This window comes from Lynx rufus, unplaced genomic scaffold (genome assembly GCF_022079265.1).
Source record: "Lynx rufus isolate CCGP_SWC_20201006 ecotype Redwood Valley unplaced genomic scaffold, mLynRuf1.p SCAF_18, whole genome shotgun sequence".
Lineage (NCBI taxonomy): Eukaryota > Metazoa > Chordata > Mammalia > Carnivora > Felidae > Lynx > Lynx rufus.
Window position 1 is genome coordinate 3,450,962 of NW_025814832.1, and position 20,961 is coordinate 3,471,922.

Below are 20,961 nucleotides of genomic sequence, written 5' to 3' on the forward strand. Positions count from 1 at the left end.
ATAAAACTCATAACTCAAAAATTGGTTGCTTCTATACACTAATAATGAACTATCAGAGAAATTAAGAAAACAATCCCATTTATAATTGCATAAAAAAGAATAAGGTACCTAGGAATATATTTTACCAAGGAGGTGACTTATATATTGAAAATGACAAGACATTAATAAAAAACACTGAAGAAGACACAAATAAATGGAAAGATATTCCATGCTCATGGATTGGAAGAATTAATACTATTACAATGTCCATACTGTCCAAAGTAATATGTAGATTCAATGTAATTCCTATCAAAATTCCAGTGGCATTTTTTTTTTTTTACAGAAATGAAACAAACAATCCTAAGATGTATAAGGAATCACAAAGGACTCTGAATAACCAAAACAATCTTGAGAAAGAAGAACTAAGTTGGAAGTACCATGCTCCCTGATTCCAAACTATATTACAAAGCTATAGAAATTAAAATAGTATGGTGCTACCATAAAAACAGACATAGATCAATAGAAAAGAAAGCCCAGAAATAAACCCATGCATAGATAGTTAATTTATGATAAAGGAGCCAAGAATATACAACAGGGAAAGGGCAGTTTCTTTAATAATATATATACATTATTATATATATATTATACACACACACACACACACACACACTCACAATGGAATACTACTCATCTGTAAAAAAAGAATGAAATCCTGCCATTTGCAACAACACTGATGGCGCTAGACAGAGTATTATGTTGAGTGAAATAAGTCAGTTAGAGAAAGACAAATACCAAATGACTTCACTTATATGTGGAATTTATGAAACAAATGAGTAAAGGGGAAAAAAAGAGAGAGGCAAACCAAGAAACAGACTCTTAACTATAGAAAACAGACTGATGGTTACCAGAAGAAGATGGGTAGGAGGTCAGGTTAAATAGGCGATGGGGAGCATTGGGTGTTGTATCGAAGTGCTGGATCACTATAGTGTAATACTTGAAACTAATATTACACTGTATGTTAACTAACTGGAATTTAAACAAAAACTTTAAAAAATTATTCAAAAACCAATCAATGTAACTCACCATATATGAACAGGCTAAAAAGCATTTGACAAAATATAACACCTATTCATGAGGAAAATTCTCAGAAAAATAAGAATAGAGGGATATTTCCTCAACTTGATAGAGTATCTACAAAAACTTATAGCTAGCATTATACTTAACAGTGAAAGACTGAACATTTCTCCCTAAGACCTGGGACAGGGCAAGGAAGCCCATTCTCACCACTCTTATTCAAAAATAGTGCTGGAAGTTCTAGGCATGCAATAAAGCAAGAAAAGGAAATAAAAGACATACAATGGAAAGGAAGAAATAAAATTATCTTTATTTGCAGATGACAAGACTGCCTACACAGAAAATCCCAAATAAACTATATAAAAACTCCTAGGGGCGTCTGGGTGGCTCAGTCGGTCAAGTGTCCAACTTCGGCTCAAGTCATGATCTCGCAGTTCACGAGTGCAAGCCTCGCGTTGAGCTCTGTGCTGACAGCTCTGAGCCTGGAGTCTGCTTCGGGTTTTGTGTCTCCCTTTCTCTGCCTTTCTCCCACCCACACTCTGTCTCTCTCTCTCTCTCTCTCTCTCTCTCTCAAAAATAAACATTAAAAATTTTTTAAATAAAAAAATAAAAACTAGAGTAAGTCAGTTCAGCAAAGTTGCATTACAAACATGCAAAAATCAACTGTATTTCTATGTACTAGGAAAAAACATGTGGACCCCAAACCTAAAAAGACAATGCCATTTATAACTGTTCAAAGAAGAAAAACATAGATGTAAATCTAACAAAACCTGTATAGGACTGTATAGGACAATTACAAAATGCTGATGAAAGTAATCAAAGAAGATCTAAATAAATGGAGAGACACATCACATTCAGGGATTAGAAGACTCAACAAAGTAAAGATGCCAATTCTCAAAGTGATTTACAAATTTAACACAATTCCTAGATATAGATAAGATCACTGCAAAATATATAAGAAAGCCAAAAGAATTAGAATAACTAAAGCGATTCTGAAAAAAGAATAAATGAAAGTCAGTTTACCCAATTTCAAGACTTATTACATATCTACAGTAATCAAGACTGGGTGGAAAAAAGACTGTGTTACTGGTTGAGGGACAGACACAGAGATCAGTGGAACAGAAAAGTGCCCAGAAATAGTCCCACACAGATATGTCCAACTGATTGTTTTTTCTCATTTAGATCTCATAAGTAGCACTTGAGGTGGATATCTAAGAACTGAGTTTTTAAAATACTGAAATGAAATCATGTAACATAAAATTAACCATTATAAAGTGTACAATTTAGTCGCATTTAGTACATTCACACTATTGTGCAAATAACTGACACCACCAAATACAGGTGAGGATACGGAGAAACTAGATCATTCACACATTAGCAGGAATGTAAAATGGTAGCCACTCTAGAAAATAATTTTAAAACTAGTTAAAAAGTAAACACGCAACTACCATACGACCCAGCAATTGCACTCCTGGGCATTTATCCCAGAGGAAAAAAAAATATGTTCACACAAAAACTTGTACGTGAATGTTCACAGAAACTTTTGTGTGTTAACAGCCAAAAGCTGGAAACAACCCAGAAATCTTTCAATGGGTGAATGGTTAAACAAATTGTGGTACATCCATAGTATGGAATACTACTCAGCAATAAAACAAAACAAAAAACCAAACAAAACAACAACAAAAAAGGTGCTAGTGATACATGCAACAAGCTGCTCGAAACTCCAGAGAATCATCCTGAGTGAAAAAGTCAATCTGAAATGGTTATATACCATACGATTCCAGGTATAAACAACATTCTTGAAATGACAAAATTACAGAAATGGAAAACAGATGAGTGGTTGTTGCCAAGGGTTAATGGGGAAGGGAGAGGCAGGAGGGAAATAGCTTTTAAAAGGGAGAATAGGGGGGCACCTGGGAGACTCAGTCGGTTAAACGTCTGACTCTTGATTTTGGTTCAGGTCATGATCTCACAGGTTTGTGAGTTGGAGCCCAGCATCAGGCTCTGTGCTGACAGTGTGAAGCCTGATTAGGATTCTCTCTCTCTTTCTCTCTCTCTGCCCCTCCCCAGCTCTCTTTCTCTCTCTCTCTCAAAAAACAAATAAACTTAAAAAAAAAATAGTAAAAAAATAAAAGGGCGATGTAGAAACCTGGTGGTGATGGATAAGCTCTGACAAGTTTATCACTATCTTGGTTGTGATTTTTAGTGTTATAATTTTACAAGATGCTACCTCTGGGTGAAATGCACATGAATCTACAATTAACTCAAAATAAAAAGTGAAAAATTTAAAAACTGAAGTGTTGACCAATGTACCAATTCTAAGTTAGATTAAATATAATGGTACATACCTTAAATAGTATACAGTGGTGAAGCAATGTTAAAAAAACAACAGAGAAACTACTGTGTGGAAAATACATTTCTAACTAAACTCAACTGAATCTGCCTAGACAGTAATGCAAAAATACAAAGCTAAGCACGTCACACAAATCATGAGAAAATCAGCCAGATATACTTCAGTGTTAGTTATCTGATTTCTACAAGATTTGAAAATACACTAGCATTTCTTTTCTATCTGTTCTCAACCATAGATGTCAGAGCTAAATTTCAGTAAACTAGCTAATAAATTAGTCTAACTATTAGACTTTGGTTGGAAAATAAAGTCATTATGTTTTCTATTCAAAGACAATGTCCTTGCAGAAGTTGAAATGCCCACTAAGGAACAACTTTCTATATCATGACATAGCAAGAAAATTCTTTGAAGTTGTTTGTAGCACACAGATAAAAGCCTTGGTTTATGTAATAAATGTGTTCCTTAAAAGATATCCTTTCTAAAAGTAACATTTTGCCCAACTGAAATTGTATTTTAAATGTAGTAAGTAAGGGGGCGCCTGGGTGGCTCAGTCAGTTAAGCGTCCGACTTCGGCTCAGGTCATGATCTCGCAGTTTGTGAGTTCGAGCCCCACGTCGGGCTCTGTCCTGACGGCTCAGAGCCTGGAGCCTGCTTCGGATTCTGTCTCCCTCTCTCTCTGCCCCTCCCCCACTCACACTCTGTCTCTCTCACACAAATAAATAAAATTTAAAAAAATTAAAAAAAAATAAATGTAGTAAGGCCATTCTACTTACATAAATCAAATTAAAAATCTTACAAGGCAAATACTCATGCCTCCATTCTTTGTTCTTCATATTTTTTTTGTATAAAAATAGATCTTCAATAATAGGTTTTCTTAAACTATTTTCATTGAGATAGGTCATTTTATATTTCTTTTTTTTTTTTTAATGTTTATTTATTTTTGAGACAGAGAGAGACAGAGCATGAACGGGGGAGGGGCAGAGAGAGGGAGACACAGAATCCGAAACAGGCTCCAGGCTCTGAGCTGTCAGCACAGAGCCCGACGCGGGGCTCGAACTCACGGACCGCGAGATCATGACCTGAGCCGAAGTCGGCCGCTTAACCGACTGAGCCACCCAGGCGCCCCATGTCATTATATATTTCTGAGATTCACAACTTATCTTCATATAATGGTAATTTTACAGCATCATCTGAACTGCAGTCAAATAAAAGAGTTTTCCGGCTTTCCCTAAAAAGGAAACCAACCTAATAATAGGTTTTACTTATAAAGAACACTAAAATTATAATCCCAAATATCCTATTCTATGGAGGAAGGAGGTCCTCCCTCCCCATGGTATCCTTCATTTATACAGTGGCACATACAGAGGAAGCCCAGTGATTTTTAAATTTCTTCTCAGACTGCCCAAAGTCTCAAAGTCCTTTATTAGCTAAGCCCTCCACTGACTAAACATCATTCACTAAGAGCATCCTGGATAGTGTGGATACCCATTTAACAACAGAATGGCTGCATAAAGATGGCATAATCTAGTAAAAGTCAAATTTAAAACTGCTTTCCTTTGGGGCATAACATATACAATCAAGTGGAATTATCCTTCTTCAACAAGCACTTCGTAACAGCCCACAGGCATTCATCTGAGTCTGTAATTAAGCAACAAGTTTCTGTTTCTTTCAAGACCAATTTGAACTAGCTGAAAACAATGAGCCAAATTTCATCACTAATTATTGTATGGAGGAATCACTAAAGCCACATTTAAATAATTCTCTTTTTTAAAATAATTCATTTCCTCCAACATACATATTGCAAATGGTACCAATTTCAGGAATGAAAATGGGATTTCAAGCACATTATTTGAAAGCAATTTAAACCAACAAAAATAAGAATGTGGCAAGATCACTCAGATAACACCTAATTAGAACCCTCTTTTATTCTATTAAATAAGTAAACAAGTAAATAAGTAAAATAAGCAAGTACATAATAAATACAATTTTAAAACTGAACCCTTTATAAACTGCAATCGATGAGGCTGTCACCCACTAATCCTACCATTTACAACAAATACTGTAGTAATGTAGTCTTTCACTTATAGTTAACCAGAGAGGCCTTCAAGATCTGGGTCTTATTTCTGTATAAATATCTCTTAAAACATGTTAAGTGAATATAATGAAGCTACAGTAGGATACAAAAACCTGTTTCAGGGGCGCCTGGGTGGTTCAGTTGGTTAAGCGTCCGACTTCAGCTCAGGTCATGATCTCACAGTTCATGGGTTCGAGTCCCGCGTTGGGCTCTGTGCTGATAGCCCGGAGCCTGGAGCCTACTTCTGATTCTGTGTCTCACTCTCTCTCTGCCCCTACCCCGTTTGCAGTCTGCCTCTCTCTCTCTCTCTCAAAAATAAGTAAACATTAAAAAAATTTATATTAAAAAAACTGTTTTAGAGCTAACAGATGTTTATTTTACAGATAACATCTGGAAGATACAGAAAAACAAAGATGGAAATAGAAATTATTTGTAATCCCTCTTCCATGAATACTGTGGTTTATTTCTTTCCAATCTGGGTTGACCAAGAATATCTTTACTTGCTTTTTTGTGTGTGTGTGTGTGTGTGGCTTATTTGGCACAGTAATTTTTAAAATATTTACATGAAGCTACCTAAGGACAAAAAAAAGTAAGGCATCTGACAGACTCTGAATTCTAATTTAGGGAGAGAAAAAAGAGAAAAGTAAAAGCTAAATTATTAGCAGTGAGTTCCTGGAAAGTCACTTCTTCCATTTTTTAAAATTAGTAGACTTATTTTTTAGAAGAGTTTTAGTATTCAGTAGAAAGTACAGAGTTCCCATATACCCATTTTCCCCCACCTATTATTATTTTTTTAATATATGAAATTTATTGTCAGATTGGTTTCCATACAACACCCAGTGCTAATCCCAAAAGATGCCCTCTTCAATACCCATCACCTACCCTCCCCTCCCTCCCACCCCCCATCAACCCTCAGTTTGTTCTCAGTTTTTAAGAGTCTCTTATGCTTTGGCTCTCTCCCACTCTAACCTTTTTTTTTTCTTCCCCTCCCCCATGGGTTCCTGTTAAGTTTCTCAGGATCCACAGAAGAGTGAAAACATGGTATCTGTCTTTCTCTGTATGGCTTATTTCACTTAGCATCACACTCTCCAGTTCCATCCACGTTGCTACAAAGGGCCATATTTCATTCTTTCTCCTTGCCACGTAGTACTCCATTGTGTATATAAACCACAATTTCTTTATCCATTCATCAGTTGATGGACATTTAGGCTCTTTCCACAATTTGGCTATTGTTGAGAGTGCTGCTATAAACATTGGAGTACAAGTGCCTCTATGCATCATCCCCCACCTATTATTAATATCTTTTAGTGTGGTATCTTTATTACAATTGATGAGACAATACTGATAGTTAAATAAAACCCATAGTTTATATTAGGGTTCACTCTTTGTGCTGTATAGTACTACAGGTTTTAACAAATGCATAATGTCATGTATCCATCTTACAGTGTTATGTAGAGCAGTTTCACTGTCCTCCTGTGTGCTCCACCTACTCTATCTTCTCACTCTGAACCCCTGGTAACAGCTGAACTTTCTGCTGTCTACAATTCTCTTTTAATGCTTATTTATTTTGGTGGGGGGGAAGGGGAAGAAAAAGAGGGAGAGAGGGAGTATCCCAAAAAAGCTCCGTGCTGTCAGTACAGAGTCCAACACAGGGCTGGATCCCATGAACCATGAAATCATGCATGACCTGAGCCGAAATCAAGAGTTGGATGCTTAACCAACTGAGCCATCCAGGGGCCCCTCTACCATCTACAGTTTTGCTTTTTGTCACATAGTTGGAATTATACAGTGTGTAGCCTTTTCAGACTGCCTTCTTTCGTGCATTTAAGGCTCCTCCATGTCTTCAGGGACTTGCAAGTTTACTTTCTGTATCACTGAATAATATTCCATTGTACAGATATACTACAGTTTATCTCTTCATTTACTGAAGGTCATCTTGGTTGCATCCAAGTTCTGGCAATTATGCATAAAAGTGCTAATAAACATTTGTGTGCAGGTTTTTGTTTGAACATAAGTTTTCAATTCATTTAGGTAAAATACCTAGGAGCATGATTTCTGGATCATATGCTAAGACTATATTTAGTGTTTTAAGGAAGCTGCCAAAGTGGCTATATTGTATTCCCACCAGCAATGAGAGTTCCCTCTGTTCCACATTCTTGCCAACATTTGGTGCTGTCAGTGTTTTGGATTTTAGCCATTTTCATAGGTGTATGGTGGTATCTCGTTGTTGTAATTTGCTATTCCCTAATGACATCATGTTGAACATTTTTTCATATGCTTATCTGCCATCTGCTTATCTTCTCAGATGAAGTGTCTGTTAGATCTTTTGCTTACTTTTTAATTGTTGAGTTTTAAGAGTCCTTTGAATATTTTAGGTAACAGTTGTTCATCAAATATGTGTTGTGCAAATATTTTTTTTTCAGTCTGCGTCTTGTCTTTTCATTTTCTTGACAGTATCTTTGGCAGGGCAAAGCAGAAGTGTTTAATTTCAATGAAATCCATCTTATCAGTTTTTTCTTTCATAGATGGCGTTTTTATTTTTAGTATTATTTTTAATGGTTTTTTTTTTTTTTTTTTTTTTTGAGAGAGAGCATGCGCACACAGGGGAGGGGCAGAGACAGAGGGTGAAAGAATCTGCAGCAGGCTCTTAGCTGACAGCAGAGTCCTATGTGGGGCTCCAACTCACGAATGGTGAGATCATGACCTGAGCCAAAGTTGGCTGTTCAACCAACTGAGCCACCCAGGTGCCCCCATATATGGTGTTTTAGTGTTGCATCTAAAAACTCACTGCCAAACCCAATATCATCTAGATTTTTTTCTACATTATAAACCTTCTAGAAGTTTTATAGTTCTGTATTTTACGTTTAGGACTATGATCTGTTTTGAATTATTTCTGGGAAAAAGACAGTGTTTATATTCGTGTGTGTGTGTGTTTGCATGTAGGATATCCAATTGCTCTAGCATGTTTTGTTGAAAAACTCTTTTGTCCACTGAATTATTTTTGTTCCTCTATCAAAAATCAGTTGATTATAGGGGCGCCTGGGTGGCGCAGTCGGTTAAGCGTCCGACTTCAGCCAGGTCACGATCTCGCGGTCCGTGAGTTCGAGCCCCGCGTCGGGCTCTGGGCTGACGGCTCAGAGCCTGGAGCCTGTTTCTGATTCTGTGTCTCCCTCTCTCTCTGCCCCTCCCCCGTTCATGCTCTGTCTCTCTCTGTCCCAAAAATAAAAAAAAATAAAAAAAATACAATAAATAAACGTTGAAAAAAAAATTAAAAAAAAAATCAGTTGATTATATTTGTGTGCATCAATTTTTGAACTCTCTATTCTATTCCATTGGTGTATTTATTCTTTCACCAATACCACACTGTCTTGATTACATCCAACATACAATATATATACAACAGAAAATCAAATATAAATGGAGAAGAAGTTTTTGTTTCTTTTTCCCTTCTCAAAGTATTTTAATCAAACATTTTGGTTCAAAAAATACTTTTTTAATGTCAACAAATGTGTTCAACCATAGCAGAAACAGAAAGCTTAAGAAAGAATGTGGGGATGGTAGTTTCCATAGTCTGTTCTTTAGATAAATGGTTTAAGAAGACTGAAAATCCCAAAAAAAACTACCCAAATCACAAATCTATGAATTAAAGAAACATTTTCCCAAAAAAAATAAAATAAAGCATTTCCCAATGTTTCTGAAGCCTCTAAAAAAACCCTCCATTTATCAATATAAGCTAATCTGCTTACATAAGAATGGAACTATACTTTTCATTTTATGTATGTTTCTCTCACATACTTATAACTCAGAAAACAGTTCCATAAATGTAACCACAGAAATTCAATAATACTAGCAATCATGACACTTATGAAACTATACAGAAGAAAATGGCTAGGGGCACCTGGGTGGCTCACTCGGTTAAACATTCGACTTCAGCTCAGATCACGATCTCTTGGTTCCTGAGTTAGAGCCCTGCACTGGGCTCTCTGCTGTAAGGCCTGCTTTGGATCCTGTCTCTGCCCTCCCTCTCTCTGCCATCCCTCCAGCCCCTCTCTCAAAAATAAAAATAAACATTAAAAAAAAAGAAGAAGAAAATGGCTAATTGCTCTCTCTTACACCCCAGGCCCTGGGTTCTAGTCAAGGCTTTAAGCACCTTGGGTCTATGAATTCACTACATGAAGTTGTCATAAGGCTCAAAGGGATAATGTAAATATAAGTATCTTGTAAACTATATAAGCCTATAGATACGTGGTTGATACAGATCAAGGCACTTTCATGTCTCATAGTGTCTCTCTTGGCCTGGAATCCCTTTCCCTGATTCTCAACATAAATCGCTTATGTTTTAAAGTCCAGCTCAGAAGTCAAATCGTCTGAGAAGCCTTTCCCATTTCATCTATATATCCAGGCAGAACTAATTCTTCTTTATACCATAATATTATGCTTTCATAGGTCTTTTGTTCTTATCAATTCATTCAAGAATATACAAGCATTTAAGATATACCAGACATTGTATTATGCACTGGAGGAAAAATATCTCAAATTTGTAAAGCTTCCAGTTTTTTTCATATATGTCATCTCATTTAATACTTTTAATTTTTTTTAAACGTTTATTTATTTTTGAGACAGAGAGAGACAGAGCATGAACAGGGGAGGGGCAGAGAGAGAGGGAGACACAGAATCCGAAACAGGCTCCAGGCTCTGAGCTGTCAGCACAGAGCCCGACGCGGCTCGAACTCACGGACTGTGAGATCATGACCTGAGCCGAAGTCGGCCGCTTAACCGACTGAGCCACCCATGCGCCCCTCATTTAATACTTTAAAAATGTAACATTTCACAAGATAGCACAATTATGTTTATTATTTCTCCAACCAGAATGAATTCCCAAGGAGTAGAGACTGAGTCTGATTCATCTTTGGTTCCCTAGAGTCTAGTATAGGACCTTGCACACAGGAGACACTCATTAAATGCTTGATAAATGAATAACAGAAACTTGTTAGATTAATAAAGTATCAATCAGTTCACAGTTAATCCATATAAATTCCACGGTGGGGGGTGAGCAGGCCAAGGATGTGTCACATTATGCAAACATGCATTTGGGGAGAGAAAATTCCTCACTACAGCAGAGCATCTCCAACTCAAATTTTACTGTTTAACAAAGCAATGTACCAACTGAAGATGAATTTTTATTTTTAATATTTATTTTTGTGAGAGAGAGCGAGTGAGCATGCACAAGCAGGGGAGGGGCAGAGAGAGGGAGACGCAAAACCTGAAGCAGGCTCCAGGCTCTGAGCTGTCAGTAGAGTCTGACACGGGACTCAAACTCACGAACTGTGAGTCTGACCTGAGCCAAAGTCAGATGCTCAACTGACTGAGCCACCCAGGCACCCCTGGATTTGATTTCAATACAGCTCCAAGTAAAGAAAAATGAGTTCTCTATAAAAGCTCCTAACTAGGTCATTTTGCTTTGTAAAATTGTACATTACCACATGAATATAAAAATAAGAAAAGTATTATTCAGGGGTTCTATTAATTTGCTTTGTCACCTATTTCAACATGGCAGACAACTGCACCACCTGAGACAAATGGAGCTTTGGCATGTAATTTAAAAATATCCCACAAATAAAATGATAGATACATAGTGAAATAATCCAATGCTAGCAGTCCTCATACATTAAAAATTCAACTCACTATTATACAAAATACCCCTAATATAGGTAAGGGATATATCTCAAGATCTTTGCATATTCCCATATTTATGGCTACTATTATTCCATAAGCTTCCCATTTTTCTACTTATGAGCACCACTTTTGTAGCATCACTTCACTAGCATTACCTTTATAAAGGCATTTTCTCCTTGGAGTGATGTTTCACAAAGAAACAAAAGTATATGCATGTACATGTATAAATCATTTCATAGTAGTTACCAAGTAAATAACAATAAGCAGAAATATGAACACAGAAGTGAGACTGAAGTGTAAATGTAGGTTATACATACTTGTTAGCCAAGTGACTTCCTCAACACCTGCTCATTAGCTCATAACATTCAAGTTTGTATCTCAACAAAACTATACATCATGAACCTTTAGGTTTCATATATAGTTGAGAAAGCTAATGTCAAATCCTGAATGCCAGGAGTCTATATCCCATTCACAGATGTTATAATCGGACCATTATTTAATTGGAGTCTTATGCTTTTTATTAAACAATAAATGTACATACGATTACACCAAAAACTTTTGAGATAAAGCCACTCCTTGTGAAGGTCACTAAATTATGGTGATCGTATATCCCAAACTTTTCAAATATGGTCACGGTCCATTAATACAGTTAGGATTTAATTTCACAAAGATTATCCTAGCATCACAAGCATTTCAAATTATATTTAAAACCTGAAAACTATCAGTGCATATAAAAGGTTTTCTCTTTTAGTATTTGCTTTTCTTACTCCTAAAACCCTCATTATGTTCTTTTTTTCTTTTTTCTTTTCATTTGAGAGACAGCGCGTGCAAGTGGAGGAGAGGGGCAGAAGGAGAAAGACAGAGACTCTCAAGCAGGCTCCACGCTCAGCACAGATTGAGTACTGTGGGGCTCAATCCCGTGACCCTGGGATCATGACCTGAGCCATAACCAAGGGTCGGATGCTCAAGTGACTGAGCCAGGTGCTTTAACTCTCATTATTTTCTGCTTTGTATAGAAAAGCCTCACAGTTTGCAAAGCCTTTTTACGTGAGTTATCTTAGCAACTCTGTGATACAGATACCATAAGAATCAGTTTAGAAGCAGTGCAATATTGTAGAAGCAACACAATCAGAATACCTGGGTTTGAATCTCAGCTTTTACTACTAGCTGTGGGACCTCAGAGAAATCTGCTGAAAATCACGAAACAAACAAAAAGTGAAACTGTTTTCATTGTTTTTAAAATGCTTATGGAAAATATTTTCATCACCACAACTTTGGATCACCTGAATGACAAGACTGGTGAGTTTAAAAGATTCAAAATTCAATAGTCTAAACATAGGCTAAGAAAGGTCATAAGAAAAATTGTTAGCAGAGAAATGTAAGCCTCTGAGAATATAATAATTCTTTACTCATTCATGGATATATTTACACCTAAGTATACAAATATGTATGCCACCTCAGTAACAATCATGTCAATGGAATGAAAACAAAACAACAAATTCTCAATACTATAACTGATCCTGTTTATTTAAGTGTAACTTGCTTTAAACAAGTCCTATATTTGAAAAGTTATGTGAAACAAATTCTTTAGATTTTTTAAGGTATTTTATAATGCCTTAACTCTTAAGCTATTCTTCCTGAAAATTACATAACATAAAGGGACAGCTACAATCCCATTACAAAAAACTAAAAACCCCAAAAGCAAACAAACAAACAAACAAACAAACAAACAAACAAACAAAAACAGATACAGAGAGACCAGGTCACTTGCTTTTCAGAGAAGTGAAAAGCAACTGATCTTTCAACTCTTAATAGCATTATGCATGCTGGCCCCCTAATACAAGAAAAATAAAATTTTAAAGAAGAAAGTCACAGGGAAAGCAATATGATGTGGGACAAATATGGAAATAGTTTGGGAAATGTGGGTTTAGTATATTATTAAATAGTTATGAAACCCTGGCCTATGTCCTTTCTGAATCTTGTTTCTTATCTGTAAATAAGAGAGATGTTGCCAAAGACTGTTAATATATACCATATAAGAATTTGATTTTTAATAATTCATCACATTAATAATAGCCCCTTTAGTTCTCAAAATCAGATTTTATATGTATATGTAGCATCTGGACCAGTATCTTATACACAGTATGTATTCAATAAATATTTGGGGAGTAAGTAAATGAATGAAACGTTTCCTATATTGGGAAACAGGTGTCCTACATATACATGTATATGAAACCAAAATTAATACCTTCTGTTTACATCCATTTATTTATATAAGAAATAAATATTAAGTGTCTATGATATAACAAACTAGGGGCACAACACTGCCAAGAACTAGACTAACCAAGTCCTTACTCTTATGAAGCTTACTTTCAAGGAGAGTCACATCATCATCATCATCATCATCATCATCATCACAATACCAAAAACCAAACAGATCATTACATATTTTCATAAATGCTATGAAAGAAACAACAAAAAAAGTTCTTGGTTCAGTTGGTTAAGTATCTGACTCTTGATTGTGGCTCAGGTCATGATCTCATGGCTTGTGAGTTCAAGTTCCATGTCAGGCTCAGTGCTGACAGCTCAGAGCCTGGAACCTGCTTCAGATTCTGTGGCTCCCTCTCTCTCTGCCCCTCCTCTGCTCATGCTCTGTTTCTCTCTCTCACAAAAGTAAATAAACATTAAAAAATATACATAAAGTAAATATGGAGAGAGATAGGTCATAAAGGTAAAACTCCTTTAAGGGAAAAAAAGAACTTTAAAATACAAAACTAATTCAGATATTTTTTCAAAAAGGAAAATATAAGAGAGCAATGAAAGAGAACAGATTAAAGGAAGAGAAATTAATCTAAATAGCAAGTAAAGAACTCACAGGAATGCATCTACATTATAGCCCAGGGAAAAACAAATAGCTATAAACTTGACACTAACGCAAAATCAGCATTTTATTCTGACTGATACACTGAAACAGACTCAGATTTCAGAGACAAGTAAGAAATGAAAGCTACCTTATCCACAGGAAGAGAAATTATGATCTTTCATGAGATAAACTGTTACAAGCTAACAACACTTATGTTTAGACAAAAAGTGTTAATGGGAACTGATAAAAATAATTACAAAGTTAGGATTTTTTAAAGTTTGCATTCATTTATAAAAATCTTTCTCAAGGGAAAAATACACATTTTTGAAATAAGCTGCAGAAATTTACATTAACATACAAATGTTATGAAGAATCAAATAAAAATCTACATATGTTTTTAGCCATAAAAAGTCCAATGCTACTGCACAAAATCAAACTAGTTACCTGAGTTACTGGGTATTAATGCCTTTATTCATGAAAGATCAACATAAAAATTACCCTACCAGTAAATCTGGCCTATTAATTACAAATGATACTGATGAACTATATAATCTATAACCACTATAGGTTTCTATAATCACTTAAAAATTTTTTAATGTTTATTTTTGAAAGAGAGAGAGAGAGAGAAAGAGAGAGAAAATATGAGTGGGGGGAGGGGCAGAAAGAGAGGGGGACAGATGATCCCAAGCTGACTCTGTGCTGACAGCAGCAAGCCCGATGCAGGGCTCAAACTCAGGAACTGCGAGATCATGACCTGAGCTGAAGTTGGAAGCTCAACAGACTGAGCCACCCAGATGCCCCTATAATCACTTTTAGGTTAATTTAACTGCTACTTCTTTATGCTTCTTTTGCTTGGCCATTTAACTTGTTTTCTCTAATGAAAATGTATTCCTCATATTAAAAAAAAAAATCTATTACCTGAAAAATTTTGCCTATCTTGCCATAAATTTAAAAAAAAAATCAAAGTTTCAGTGTTACTGAGTGCACTGGGAAATGTTTACATATATACTACTAATAGCTCTCTAAACCAGAAAACCTTCAGAGGAAAATTTGACAGTAATATGCCAAAAGCTTTACAAATGAATATATTCCAGTTCTAGGAATTTATCATAAGGAAGTAATTATGGATATTTGTAAAGACTTCAATATGTGCAATAATAAAAACTAGAAATAATCCAAAAGGCCAACTTTAAGGAAATGGTTAAATTTTGGTTTATCTGTATTACAAAATATATGCAAAAACAATAAAAAAATGATCAAATAACATGCAAAAAGGCTCACAATATACTGATGAGTAAAAAATGGTTAGAGAATCTGTACTAACCAGTGATTTGAATGGTTTTTTTTGTGTTATTCATAGTTTCTACAACAAGGACTTTATTACAAAGAGCACTTATAGCTTTTGTATGGAAAAAAAGTTCTGAAAAGATCTTGCCAATTGTGACTCAAACCACTTAGCCAATGAAATAGAGAGGACACTGAAAAAACAGAGTTTTCTGTATTATTTGTACATGTATCATCCATGATTTTACGTTATTTTATTACCTACCAAATATTCGTAATTTACACACAAAAGATTGATTTTTCCAAAATGTATTTGGAAGCTCTGTGATCCAACATTGAGAGCAATGACTGAGCTCTTGTTTTCAGTCTCAACAACTTCCCTGATTCATCAGAAGCTCATATTCCATTTAATTCATCCTGCCTCAGTTTCTCTCTATATAGAATGAACACACACAAACTTTTTCACAAGAATATTGAAAGGAATATATATATATAAAGTATAGCATATATAAAACTGAGAAAAATGGAAAACACATTTTGATTTTCAGTCTTCTCATCACTTTTATAACCATAAACAAATTAGTTATGTGCCCCTGAACTGTTGTATTTTTTCTGTAAAATGGACAATACAAAACTCCTGAAAGGCTTTCTTTGATTATTAACACAAATGCAAAACTGCAAATTTTCATATAAAATTTATAATAAACAGTGTGTCTTGAAAGTATGAAACAAAGGATATTAATTTATGTAATTACTCTGGTATACTCTTTAGCAACAAACATATCATTCCTAAAGTAATTCAACTATTGCATTTCTAACTTAAACATCTTTTTGAGACAATACAGAAACATTGATGCAATCTAACCTTTATTTTGTATAAGATACTTAAGTATTAAGTATCTTATCCCTTAAATTTACTCTATAACTAAAGAATATGTTAACATCGCTTTGGATGTAATGCAAAGTTCTTTATTCTGGTGGTTTTTATCAAATACAAAAAGAATAACCAAAGCTACGAGTAACTATAAACTAAACATACTCTAGGAAAGACTGCCCTCTTGTGCCAATCAATAATATTCAACAGACTAAGAAGGAACACTAATAACTATATCCAACACTAGAAGAACTCAGGCTTCTAAAAAGGTCTTGATTTTTCTAAGTTCTGATTTCAACAGCTTATATTTAGTGGTGATCTTCAAAGAAAAATAAATTGAATAGTACATTAAGCTCATATAGACATGACTAGTTTATGATATTCAGCAGCAAATATCAACATAATTTGTAATGTTTAACTATCATAGATACTAACTGCTCAAGTGCTTTGAGGCTGACCTCACAGAGATAAGTAACTTTCTGATCCTTAAGTTCTACAACAAAATACAGAGAAAATATTAAAGAAACCAGTAGCTTGCAGAGAAAAACATAGATGAAAAAGGGATAGAATATGGTGACTTGCGTTAAAATATATATACAGTTCATTCAAGTTTCTAGGCATTTTCTTCTGAATTCTTAGATAATATGATAATCTCTTTTTGATGGATTTTTAAAGATTTGGTGTATGGCCTATTACTCTTTATTTATTTTTAATTTTTTTTCATGTTTATTTTTGAGAGAGACCGAGCGTGAGCAGGAGAAGGTCAGAGACAGAGGGAGACACAGATCTGAAGCAGGCTCCAGGTTCTGATCTGTCGGCACAGAGCCTGATGTGGGGCTCGAACTCATGAACCGAGAGATCATGACCTGAGCTGAAGTCAGACAATTAACCAACTGAGCCAACCAGGCACCCTGGCCTATTAGTCTTTATAAAGCTTCTTGGCCTAAATAAGTGGTAACAGACCACTCAAACATAATTCATTTTTAGCATCATTATTATTACTAATAATGTATAGTACTGTACAAATGTATTAGAGGAATAGACTTGCTAAAGAAAAGAAACATTAAGGTGACAAAAGATGTATTACAAATAACAAGTGATGTAAATGCAGATTTTTGATATTCAATAGCATAATATCTTTCCTAATTATAGCTGGAACAGTTACAATTCCATTTCTACCAAAGTGGGTTGTTAGGAGAATTAAATGAATTAGCACTGATAAAGCGCTTGCTATAAAAAACACTACAAAATGTTTATTATGTCAATAAAGGAATTAGTAAGTATGGGAAACTACATGATATGTATGTGTACAATAATACCTACTTTCGAAGGTGGTCATGTTCTTTCAAAAACAGTTCAGTTCTTCTGTTGTTCACTCCAGACCCACTTTTATATGACCTAGAACAAAATAGAGAAATGGCATTTATGATAAATAGATAAATATTATTGCCTCTTTAATTTAGGGATGTTTATTATTTTCACCAAAATCATCCAACATTCTTTTTTTTTTAACATTTATTTATTTTTGAGAGACAGAGAGAGATAGAGCACAAGCAGGGGAGGAGCAGAGAGAGAGGGAGACACAGAATCTGAAGCAGGTTCCAGGCTCCGAGCTGTCAGCACAGAGCCTGACGCAGGGCACGGACTGTGAGATCGTGACCTGAGCCAAAGTTGGATGCTCAACCGACTGAGCCACCCAGGCGCCCCAAAATCATCCAACGTTCCTAAACAAAAATCTTATTTTCCTTTGCCTATTATTATTATTGTCTATTATGGTATCTTTATTGTCTCCAAGTGGAAGTAAAAGTTTAAAACTGATCACTGCACAGCACATGGGGTGGGAAGCTACTGCCATGTAATGTTTTCCTTCACAGTGGTACATGCAGTCTATCAACTGGAGCCTATGGAGCTAAAATGCAACTGAAGATCTGCCCATTTTGGCATACTTAAGGATTTCTATCTTGGTCCTAAGTGCATTAAAGTTTATAAGAAAATGCTTTTTATCATTACTATCAACACTTTCATGTTTTTGGTCTTTACTCACAATAAAGTATTAAGAACAAAATAAAAAATTCAAGTAACTGCACATATACTGCAGTAAGACAAGAGGGCCATACTGATAAAACTGAACTACTGGCTAAGGGGAAGTGTTAATTTGCAAAGTATAGTGGAAAAGAAAACCTCAGAAAAAGCAACATGAAATAACCTAGAGCACACTGGAGTTGGAAGATAATTTAGATTTAAATCTATCTCCCATCAATTAGCCAGTCAACCTTAGATAAGTCTCTAAATACCTAGTTTTACAAAATGGGACTAATGATTTCTAACTATACCAAAAGAATGAAGTCAAAAAAGTGGTAATATATGGAATAGTGCACAACTACAAAAAACTTTTAAATGTCAGTTATTACTGGGACACCTGGGTGGCTCAGTGGGGTAAGCGTCTGACCCTTGGTTTTGGCTTAGGTCATGATCTCGTGTTTCGTGAGTTTGAGCCCCACATGGGGCTCTGCGTGGACAGTGTGAAGCCTGCTTGGGATCTCTTTCTCCCTCTCTCTGTGCCCCTCCCCTGTTCGCTCTCTCTTGAAATAAATAAACTAAAAAAAATTTTTAAAATTTAATGTCAGTTATTGCTACTGTATCTCATCTCACTAATCATGTTCTGCTTTGTATTATATTGAGTATGTGTCTTACTCCCTCTAGCTCCTATATTATAAAATCCTAGAGGGCTAAGTTGTTCTTTTCATTTCTACCATCTTCTGTGACTTACCTAGTGTCTTACTCATGGCTGGTAATCAGGAAATAGTTTAATGAATGGATGAACACGTTTCTTTTATGATTATCTTTCAGAAAGCAAGTTATTACAGTGGGCTATATTCTAACAGTTCCCACCAATTGTGGGGAAACAAAATGCCTAAACATTAAAGGCTGTCCCCTACACCGGGGGCACTAACATGCATATGTAAATAGTCTGTACAGATATTAAACAAAAGACTTATATGTTCCTGAGAACTAAAAATATTACGAAATTCCTAACTATGGCAAAAATGTTTAGATTTTTTACTCCCATGTGTCTTACAAAGTACACAAGACTAAGCATTTAAAAAAGAATAAAACAGAAACAAACAATAAAAATTAATTTTCCAAGATAATTCTGGGGGGACAGAAACATAACTATTAAAGTTATGTTTAATCCTCAATTAGAGTTCTGAGCAAAAAATTTTGAATCCAGTGAATATGAAATTACTTCTGCTGCTGAACTGTCTTACTGGTGTAGTAAAATAAAGGAGCTCAAGGAAAACATTTTTCAGAATATACATGATACATATCAGTTTATCATATGGTAATGCATATCTTAGACATGTTTATGAAATACAAGGTCACACTTACTTATGAAAAGTGTCATAAATTTCTCACAAGTGAGACAATGATAGGCATCAATAGATAGTCCAAAAGTGGAAAGTCTTCAGTTTTAATTGGATGCCCAATGGATTTACCTTGTCAGAGGCGAAAAATATTTTAAATGTGTATATGAAATGCTAGAATATATTACTGAAGGTGAGGTAAAGGGATGGAAGAACAAATATTTAAAATATGGATTGAGATCAGCATAAAAACATTGGGAGTTCTTAAATAATCTGACATAAGGCTATGAAGTTTGAATAAAACATAGAAAACACAGATATTTCAGATTCTAGAGAAATAAAGGTTACTTTATATATATTATGTAAAATATATATAAAGTTACAGATGTGTCTTTGCGTATGTGTGTATATGTGTGTGCGCACATGCGCGCACACACATAATTGTTAGGGCAAAAGAAAGGGTAGAGAGGTAGGTGGTAATCAGAAAGGGAAACATGGACAGCTTCAGCTATTGGAAATTCTTAAGGTGAGTGTTAAGAGATCAGAGAAAAACTTAGGAAGATATCATCTAAGCTGGACACCAAATTAAAACAGTAAAGTCAAGATTGGCAGGAGCCAATGATAAAACTAGGGGAAACTAGAGGTAAGTCCAGCAAAGTGGATTAGATCCATATTATAGCAGCAATGTTTAAAGAACAGTGAAATGGGAATTAGAAACCTTGAACTCTAAATCATGGTTCTGCTACTCAGTTTGCTGTTAATCACAGATATGCTCTAAACCTAAATGTGAATAAACATCCTACAGAATAATATAAAAGGTAACTTACTCAATATCCTTTCGTACTGATCCCATGAGATTCTCCCTTTCCCGTATTGCCATGAAGTTTGCTTTGGTTTTATGGAATTCATGTGTATAATCCTGCAATAAATCAACATCCAGTCTCAACACAAGCTAATTATATATTTTCATTTTATTGAGCCCATTATGTATTGTCATTGTATTAAAAATTTCTGTCAAGAAGACTGCTATTTAAGAATCAAATAGTCAGGGCCCCTGGTTGGCTCGGTTGGTTAAACGTCCAACTTTGAATCAGGTCATGATCTCATGGTTCGTGAGTTCGAGCCCCGCATCAGGCTTTCTGCTGTCAGCACAGAGGCCGCTTTGGATCCTCTGTCTCCCTCTCTCTCTCTCTGCCCCTCCCCAGCTTGTATGTGTACTCTCTTTCTCTCTCTCTCTCTCAAAAATAAACATTAATAAATAAATAAACCTCTAAAAAAAAAAAAGAAAGAATCAAACAGTCAAGAAGTAAAAATAACATTATAATCCTTTTCCTGAAGAGTGACCAACTTCTTTCAAATGAAAACAATTCAATGGTAGGGTAATAGTGGCACTAGATCACTATCCTTCTATCTTTTAGTACC

General features: G+C 35.3%; 1 protein-coding gene across 2 annotated transcripts in view; it reads right to left on the reverse strand.

The window, feature by feature from the left end:
* Positions 1-20,961, reverse strand: part of GOSR1 (golgi SNAP receptor complex member 1) — a 47,242-nt gene that overhangs the window by 14,505 nt on the left and 11,776 nt on the right. For both annotated transcript variants that reach the window (XM_047080677.1, XM_047080676.1), the window contains exons 5-6: positions 20,367-20,458; positions 17,498-17,572 (exon numbers count right to left, since the gene is read on the reverse strand). In XM_047080677.1, coding sequence (XP_046936633.1) covers positions 17,498-17,572; positions 20,367-20,458 — 167 coding nt within the window. The remainder of the gene's footprint in view (positions 1-17,497; positions 17,573-20,366; positions 20,459-20,961) is intronic.